Source organism: Gigantopelta aegis, unplaced genomic scaffold (genome assembly GCF_016097555.1).
Source record: "Gigantopelta aegis isolate Gae_Host unplaced genomic scaffold, Gae_host_genome ctg8478_pilon_pilon, whole genome shotgun sequence".
Classification (NCBI taxonomy): domain Eukaryota; kingdom Metazoa; phylum Mollusca; class Gastropoda; order Neomphalida; family Peltospiridae; genus Gigantopelta; species Gigantopelta aegis.
Window position 1 is genome coordinate 1 of NW_024536543.1, and position 10,368 is coordinate 10,368.

A 10,368-nucleotide genomic window follows, 5' to 3' on the forward strand; every position below is an offset into this window, starting at 1 on the left:
AATACAGAACACGCCATAGTGACATCATAGCTTATGATGATTTTTACAATTTTATAACACTAAGATTGCTTCCAAAATATGGACCTTGATTAGTTAAAAGTTCTGTGGTGTGGAAAGTATTTTTATTTTTATTGTTTCAGATTATAATAGATGAGTGTGGGATGTGTATGGAGCCGGAAAGCATGATTCCTGTAGTTCTGTTCCGTGGTGTGGAGCAGATTGTTCTTTTTGGTGACCACAAACAGCTCCGGCCAATTGTAATGAACCAAACTGCTAAGGATCTTGGTCTGGACAAATCCCTGTTTGAGCGGTACTCAAAGAAGGCTATAATGTTAACCACACAGTATCGTATGGTGAGTGTTTGGAGAAGACCATAATGTTAACCACACAGTATCGTATGGTGAGTGTTTGGAGAAGGCCATAATGTTAACCACACAGTATCGTATGGTGAGTGTTTGGAGAAGACCATAATGTTAACCACACAGTATCGTATGGTCAGTGTTTGAAGAAGGCCATAATGTTAACCACACAGTATCATATGGTGAGTGTTTGGTGCCATTGACCAGGTTGTAAACTACTAATGACTTGATTGTAAACTGCTGTTGACATGACAGTAAACTACTGTTGAAAAGTTGGTGGCTGTCACCTATACTACAGACTGCAATAACATTTGCTACATAAAGAGAAAATGTATTTACACTGCAAGCATTTTATGTATTTACACTGCATGAATTTTAATTTTTATTTAATTATTGTAGTAGTTTAGTTGAAATGATTTGTTTTGCACATTGCAATTATGTTTTGCTGTATTTGTATTGTAACTGACAGTCTCAGGGAAGATTATATTAATTCAAACTGTGTCACCCTATAATTAAATAACATGTATATTAATTATTATTATTATTATTATTATTATTAAAATTATACATGTATAATTCATCCCTGCTTGAGGATATTATTATATGTAATAAATTAAATGTTTGGCTCTCAATAAAAAATTATTTTAGCTTCTTTGTTTTTTAGCATGAAGGTATAGCCGAGTTTCCTTCATACTATTTCTATGATGGCAAGTTGCAGTGTGGAACTGAAGCCCAGCGTAACCCTGCTCCTCTTAAGTTCTGGCCAAATGGAAACAACAAACCTGTCGCATTCTGCCACATTGTCGGTAAAGAAGAAACCCTCACTGTCACCACATCTGACGGACATGTCCACTCTAAGAGTAACCAGATGGAAGTGCATTATGCTGTAAGTCAATGGATGTGTTAGACACTTAATTTGTAAATGGATAAATGTTATTGCTTTTATTACTTTTACTAGACACGGCTTATACCAATCCATATATGTTGGTGCTTTTATTACTTTTACTAGACACGGCCTATACCAATCCATATATGTTGGTGCTTTTATTACTTTTACTAGACACGGCCTATACCAATCCATATATGTTGGTGCTTTTATTACTTTTACTAGACACGGCCTATACCAATCCATATATGTTGGTGCTTTTATTACTTTTACTAGACGCAGCCTATACCAATCCATATATGTTGGTGCTTTTATTACTTTTACTAGACACGGCTTATACCAATCCATATATGTTGGTGCTTTTATTACTTTTACTAGACACGGCTTATACCAATCCATATATGTTTGTGCTTTTATTACTTTTACTAGACGCAGCTTATACCAATCCATATAATTATGTTGGTGCTTTTATTACTTTTACTAGACACGGCTTATACCAATCCATATATGTTGGCGCTTTTATTACTTTTACTAGACACGCCTTATACCAATCCATATATGTTGGCACTTTTATTACTTATACTAGACACAGCTTATACCAATCCATATATGTTGGTGCTTTTATTACTTTTACTAGACGCGGCTTATACCAATCCATATATGTTGGTGCACACATTACTTTTACTAGACACGGCTTATACCAATCCATATATGTTAACCACTTTTATTACTTATACTAGACATGGCCTATAATGTTAATCCACATATGTTGGTGCTTTTATTACTTTTACTAGACACGGCCTATACCAATCCATATATGTTGGTGCTTTTATTACTTTTACTAGACACGGCCTATACCAATCCATATATGTTGGTGCTTTTATTACTTTTACTAGACACGGCCTATACCAATCCATATATGTTGGTGCTTTTATTACTTTTACTAGACACGGCTTATACCAATCCATATATGTTGGTGCTTTTATTATGGTTAATGTTTGGAGAAGGCCATAATCCATATGTTGGTGCTTTTATTACTTTTACTAGACACGGTTATACCAATCCATATATGTTGGTGCTTTTATTACTTTTACTAGACACGGCCATATACCAATCCATATATGTTGGTGCTTTTATTACTTTTACTAGACATAATGTTATACCAATCCATATATGTTGGTGCTTTTATTACTTTTACTAGACACGGCCTATACCAATCCATATATGTTGGTGCTTTTATTACTTTTACTAGACACGGCCTATACCAATCCATATATGTTGGTGCTTTTATTACTTTTACTAGACACGGCCATATACCAATCCATATATGTTGGTGCTTATTACTTTTACTAGACACGGCCTATACCAACATATATGTTGGTGCTTTTATTACTTTTACTAGACACGGCCTATACCAATCCATATATGTTGGTGCTTTTATTACTTTTACTAGACACGGCCTATACCAATCCATATATGTTGGTGCTTTTATTACTTTTACTAGACACGGCTTATACCAATCCATATATGTTGGTGCTTTTATTACTTTTACTAGACACGGCTTACACCAATCCATATATGTTGGTGCTTTTATTACTTTTACTAGACACGGCTTACACCAATCCATATATGTTGGTGCTTTTATTACTTTTACTAGACACGGCTTATACCAATCCATATATGTTGGTGCTTTTATTACTTTTACTAGACACGGCTTACACCAATCCATATATGTTAGTGCTTTTATTACTTTTACTAGACACGGCTTACACCAATCCATATATGTTGGTGCTTTTATTACTTTTACTAGACACGGCTTACACCAATCCATATATGTTGGTGCTTTTATTACTTTTACTAGACACGGCTTACACCAATCCATATATGTTGGTGCTTTTATTACTTTTACTAGACACGGCTTATGTTAACCAATCCATATATGTTGGTGCTTTTATTACTTTTACTAGACACGGCTTATACCAGTCCATATATGTTGGTGTTTTTATTACTTTTACTAGACACGGCTTATACCAGTCCATATATGTTGGTATTAACTTTATACACCATAATATTCACCACTTATACTTTTATTACTTTTACTAGACACGGCTTATACCAATCCATATATGTTGGTGCTTTTATTACTTTTACTAGACACGGCTTATACCAATCCATATATGTTGGTGCTTTTATTACTTTTACTAGACACGGCTTATACCAATCCATATATGTTGGTGCTTTTATTACTTTTACTAGACACGGCTTATACAATCTATATATGTTGGTGCTTTTATTACTTTTACTAGACACGGCCTATACCAATCCATATATGTTGGTGCTTTTATTACTTTTACTAGACACGGCCTATACCAATCCATATATGTTGGTGCTTTTATTACTTTTACTAGACACGGCCTATACCAATCCATATATGTTGGTGCTTTTATTACTTTTACTAGACACGGCTTATACCAATCCATATATGTTGGTGCTTTTATTACTTTTACTAGACACGGCTTATACCAATCCATATATGTTGGTGCTTTTATTACTTTTACTAGACACGGCTTATACCAATCCATATATGTTGGTGCTTTTATTACTTTTACTAGACACGGCTTATACCACCATATATGTTTATATGTTGGTGCTTTTATTACTTTTACTAGACCAACGGCTTACACCACGGCCTATCCAATCCATATATGTTGGTGCTTTTATTACTTTTACTAGACACGGCTTACACCAATCCATATATGTTGGTGCTTTTATTACTTTTACTAGACACGGCTTACACCACATATATGTTGGGCTTTTATTACTTTTACACCAGTCCATATATGTTGGTGCTTTTATTACTTTTACTAGACACGGCTTATACCAGTCCATATATGTTGGTGCTTTTATTACTTTTACTAGACACGGCTTATACCAGTCCATATATGTTGGTGCTTTTATTACTTTTACTAGACACGGCTTATACCAATCCATATATGTTGGTGCTTTTATTACTTTTACTAGACACGGCTTACACCAGTCCATATATGTTGGTGCTTTTATTACTTTTACTAGACACGGCTTACACCAGTCCATATATGTTGGTGCTTTTATTACTTTTACTAGACACGGCTTACACCAGTCCATATATGTTGGTGCTTTTATTACTTTTACTAGACACGGCTTACACCAGTCCATATATGTTGGTGCTTTTATTACTTTTACTAGACACGGCTTACACCAGTCCATATATGTTGGTGTTTTTATTACTTTTACTAGACACGGCCTATACCAGTCCATATATGTTGGTGTTTTTATTACTTTTACTAGACACGGCCTATACCAGTCCATATATGTTGGTGCTTTTATTACTTTTACTAGACACGGCCTATACCAATCCATATATGTTGGTGCTTTTATTACTTTTACTAGACACGGCCTATACCAATCCATATATGTTGGCGCTTTTATTACTTTTACTAGACACGCCTTATACCAATCCATATATGTTGGCGCTTTTATTACTTTTACTAGACACGGCTTATACCAATCCATATATGTTGGCGCTTTTATTACTTTTACTAGACACGGCTTACACCAATCCATATATGTTGGTGCTTTTATTACTTTTACTAGACACGGCTTACACCAATCCATATATGTTGGTGCTTTTATTACTTTTACTAGACACGGCTTACACCAGTCCATATATGTTGGTGCTTTTATTACTTTTACTAGACACGGCTTACACCAGTCCATATATGTTGGTGCTTTTATTACTTTTACTAGACACGGCTTACACCAGTCCATATATGTTGGTGTTTTTATTACTTTTACTAGACACGGCTTACACCAGTCCATATATGTTGGTGTTTTTATTACTTTTACTAGACACGGCTTATACCAATCCATATATGTTGGTGCTTTTATTACTTTTACTAGACACGGCTTATACCAATCCATATATGTTGGTGCTTTTATTACTTTTACTAGACGCAGCCTATACCAATCCATATATGTTGGTGCTTTTATTACTTTTACTAGACACGGCTTATACCAATCCATATATGTTGGTGCTTTTATTACTTTTACTAGACACGGCTTATACCAATCCATATATGTTTGTGCTTTTATTACTTTTACTAGACGCAGCTTATACCAATCCATATAATTATGTTGGTGCTTTTATTACTTTTACTAGACACGGCTTATACCAATCCATATATGTTGGCGCTTTTATTACTTTTACTAGACACGCCTTATACCAATCCATATATGTTGGCACTTTTATTACTTATACTAGACACAGCTTATACCAATCCATATATGTTGGTGCTTTTATTACTTTTACTAGACGCGGCTTATACCAATCCATATATGTTGGCGCTTTTATTACTTTTACTAGACACGCCTTATACCAATCCATATATGTTGGCACTTTTATTACTTATACTAGACACAGCTTATACCAATCCATATATGTTGGTGCTTTTATTACTTTTACTAGACGCGGCTTATACCAATCCATATATGTTGGTGCTTTTATTACTTTTACTAGACACGGCTTATACCAATCCATATATGTTGGTGCTTTTATTACTTTTACTAGACACGGCCTATACCAATCCATATATGTTGGTGCTTTTATTACTTTTACTAGACACGGCCTATACCAATCCATATATGTTGGTGCTTTTATTACTTTTACTAGACACGGCCTATACCAATCCATATATGTTGGTGCTTTTATTACTTTTACTAGACACGGCCTATACCAATCCATATATGTTGGTGCTTTTATTACTTTTACTAGACACGGCCTATACCAATCCATATATGTTGGTGCTTTTATTACTATACCAATCCATATATGTTGGTGCTTTTATTACTTTTACTAGACACGGCCTATACCAATCCATATATGTTGGTGCTTTTATTACTTTTACTAGACACGGCTTATACCAGTCCATATATGTTGGTGCTTTTATTACTTTTACTAGACACGGCTTATACCAGTCCATATATGTTTATATGTTGGTGCTTTTATTACTTTTACTAGACACGGCCTATACCAATCCATATATGTTGGTGCTTTTATTACTTTTACTAGACACGGCCTATACCAATCCATATATGTTGGTGCTTTTATTACTTTTACTAGACACGGCTTACACCAATCCATATATGTTGGTGCTTTTATTACTTTTACTAGACACGGCTTACACCAATCCATATATGTTGGTGCTTTTATTACTTTTACTAGACACGGCTTATACCAGTCCATATATGTTGGTGCTTTTATTACTTTTACTAGACACGGCTTATACCAGTCCATATATGTTGGTGCTTTTATTACTTTTACTAGACACGGCTTATACCAGTCCATATATGTTGGTGCTTTTATTACTTTTACTAGACACGGCTTATACCAGTCCATATATGTTGGTGCTTTTATTACTTTTACTAGACACGGCTTACACCAGTCCATATATGTTGGTGCTTTTATTACTTTTACTAGACACGGCTTACACCAGTCCATATATGTTGGTGCTTTTATTACTTTTACTAGACACGGCTTACACCAGTCCATATATGTTGGTGCTTTTATTACTTTTACTAGACACGGCTTACACCAGTCCATATATGTTGGTGCTTTTATTACTTTTACTAGACACGGCTTACACCAGTCCATATATGTTGGTGTTTTTATTACTTTTACTAGACACGGCCTATACCAGTCCATATATGTTGGTGTTTTTATTACTTTTACTAGACACGGCCTATACCAGTCCATATATGTTGGTGCTTTTATTACTTTTACTAGACACGGCCTATACCAATCCATATATGTTGGTGCTTTTATTACTTTTACTAGACACGGCCTATACCAATCCATATATGTTGGCGCTTTTATTACTTTTACTAGACACGCCTTATACCAATCCATATATGTTGGCGCTTTTATTACTTTTACTAGACACGGCTTATACCAATCCATATATGTTGGCGCTTTTATTACTTTTACTAGACACGGCTTACACCAATCCATATATGTTGGTGCTTTTATTACTTTTACTAGACACGGCTTACACCAATCCATATATGTTGGTGCTTTTATTACTTTTACTAGACACGGCTTACACCAGTCCATATATGTTGGTGCTTTTATTACTTTTACTAGACACGGCTTACACCAGTCCATATATGTTGGTGCTTTTATTACTTTTACTAGACACGGCTTACACCAGTCCATATATGTTGGTGTTTTTATTACTTTTACTAGACACGGCTTACACCAGTCCATATATGTTGGTGTTTTTATTACTTTTACTAGACACGGCTTATACCAATCCATATATGTTGGTGCTTTTATTACTTTTACTAGACGCGGCCTATACCAATCCATATATGTTGGTGCTTTTATTACTTTTACTAGACGCGGCTTATACCAATCCATATATGTTGGTGCTTTTATTACTTTTACTAGACGCGGCTTATACCAATCTATATATGTTGGTGCTTTTATTACTTTTACTAGACACGGCCTATACCAATCCATATATTTTGGTGTTTTTATTACTTTTACTAGACACGGCTTATACCAATCCATAGATGTTGGTGCTTTTTTTTTCTTCTTACAAAGTTCCGATCATCATTATAGAAAAGTTAACGGGTTTTTTGTTTTGTTTTATACGGGTTGAAAATTTACATGAAAACCATGGTGGCCAGCAAGGCCAGTTGAAGGCAAATCTTACTAGCCCTTCTCAAATTCAACTAGCCCTCCATTTATCACATTGAAATTTAACTGAAGAGCCAAATTCAAAACTAGAATTTGTTTTTAAATAATAATCATATGCTCACCGTACAAAGGAATACTGAATTGGCGTTTAACTTCATAATTAATAAAGTTAAAATTCATATAAAAACATGTCATTAAGTTTTAAATCCATTCCATCTCAAAAAAAGAGAGAAGAAATCCAGTATAAATAAAAATGTTACTTTAGAAAGTACCACTAAACTATACATATTAAATCTCATTTTTAATACAGGGGTGAAGACAAAATGCTAGAACAGCCAAGGTATGCAGCATGACTTGAATTGTCTCTGAAGTGAAAAAAAATGCAGTACAAAGAGACTAAATGTAAAACCCTGCGTGCTTTAGTAATTAAACTAGTCTGGGTGGCAGTCCTCTTTGTAGCAATGCAAGAGGGGTAAAATCTCAAGTAAAGGATTTCCCCATGAGTGGCTGTCCTCCTAAAGACAAGACACTAGACAGAGGTCCATGGAATCATCCACTATTGCCAATTGCCCATTCGACTGCATTGTACAGAAATATGGCCCTGATTATGTATTACGGTTTTGTCATCCAGATTACCTTGGATGTTCCATCAATTGGTTTAAACCTATATCAGAAAAGAAAATTTAATCTATACAGTTTGATGGTCATTTGTAAATATATTTTTTTTTAACTTACCTTGAACCCCCCCTCACCCCATTTTTTGTTTTTTATTTGAGATGGTATGGGTTTAATATTTAATAAATTACTAAGTTTTGTAAGACTTAGATCTTTACTCATTAAGAAGTTAGATGTCAATTCATCCGTTCCCTTTTGACGTACACGGACAATGGCCTAAAATTAATATTTTCTGCCTCAGTAAAATGTAATAGTGTGCGCACATGCATGCGTGTGTGTGTGTTTGTGCATGATACCAACAACGACTATCAATTAAACTGGCCTTTGGAATAAGCCCTGTAGTAATGGAAAATTCAATTGTTATTTTTATAGTGTGAGTTTGGACAACATACAAGACAGATTTTTATTTTGTCACAGAATAATATAAGCTAATTAAATATGATTCTTTTTTTCAACATAACATTGAATAACAATTATCAAATAGACTTCCAGGTTTTAAAAATACATGCAGTGTCTTCCAATACATTTTAAGCTCTATTTTTTAGAATGACCTGGCCCAAAACCACAGAAGCTGAGTCAGGCACTGTCAAAATATAGAGCATGGTCTATGTCTTCTGCTGTCAGATATGTAGTTCATGCCAGCATAGACACTGTGTGTTTTGTCACAATTCGGTCCAGTTTCAGTGTGTTTCATTTTTTAACTGGAACCTTGCTTGCCAGACCCTAAAATCGATGGTCACCCAACGGACTACCTTTGTAAAATTCTTAGTCGCCCTTAGCCAATAAAAGTCGCCAGGGGCGACCAGGTGACTGCTAATTTTCAACCTTATTTTATTTAATAACATTACTAGAGTGCATGGATTTATTAATAATTGTTGGCTATTGGAATTCAAATATTTGATCATTCTGACATATATATAGTTTTAGCAGAGACCCACTAAATTGTTCCATGAGTTGCACAGGATCTTTTATATGCACCACCCCACAGACAGGACAGCACTGCCTTTAGTTTACCAGACATGAGGTACTGGTTGGGACAGGATGGGTCCACTGAGATGGCAGGGTGGAAAACTAAAGAATCTGAGGGAGCGAGGGAGAGAGGGGGTAGAGAGAGAGAGAGGGAGGGAGAAAGAGAGAGAGACAGACAGAGAGAGAGACAGACACAGACAGAGAGAGATGGACCCAGACAGAAAGACAGACACAGACAGAGAGAGACAGACACAGACAGAGAGAGACAAACACAGACAGAAAGAGACAGAGACACATACCCAGATAGAGAGACAAACAGACAGAGAGAGATAGACACAGAGAGAGACACAGACAGAGAGAGATGGACACAGACAGAAAGACAAACACAGACAGAGAGACGGACACAGACAGAGAGAGACAAATAGAAACAGACACAGACAGAGAGACACAGACAGACACAAACAGAGAGAGACAGACACAGACAGAGAGACAAACACAGACAGAGAGAGACCGACACAGACAGAGAGCGACCGACACAGACAGACAGAGACCGACACAGAGACAGACACAGACGGAGAGAGAAAGACACAGACAGAGAGAGACAGACACAGACAGAGAGAGACAGACACAGACAGAGAGAGACAGAGAGATACAAACACAGAAAGAGAGACACAGACAGAGATGGACAGAGAGAGACACACATAGAGAGACACACACACACACACACACACAGAGAGACAGAC

General features: G+C 35.7%; 1 protein-coding gene across 1 annotated transcript; it reads left to right on the top strand.

Annotated features, from left to right (window-relative positions):
• Positions 1 to 140: 140 nt before the first annotated feature.
• On the top strand, positions 141 to 1,245 carry LOC121367030 (helicase with zinc finger domain 2-like; the record flags this gene model as incomplete). The annotated part of the gene is made up of 2 exons (XM_041491225.1): positions 141 to 353; positions 1,024 to 1,245. Coding segments are annotated over 2 exons (435 nt in total), but the record flags the coding sequence as incomplete, so codon positions are not given.
• Between the last annotated feature and the right edge of the window lie 9,123 nt (positions 1,246 to 10,368).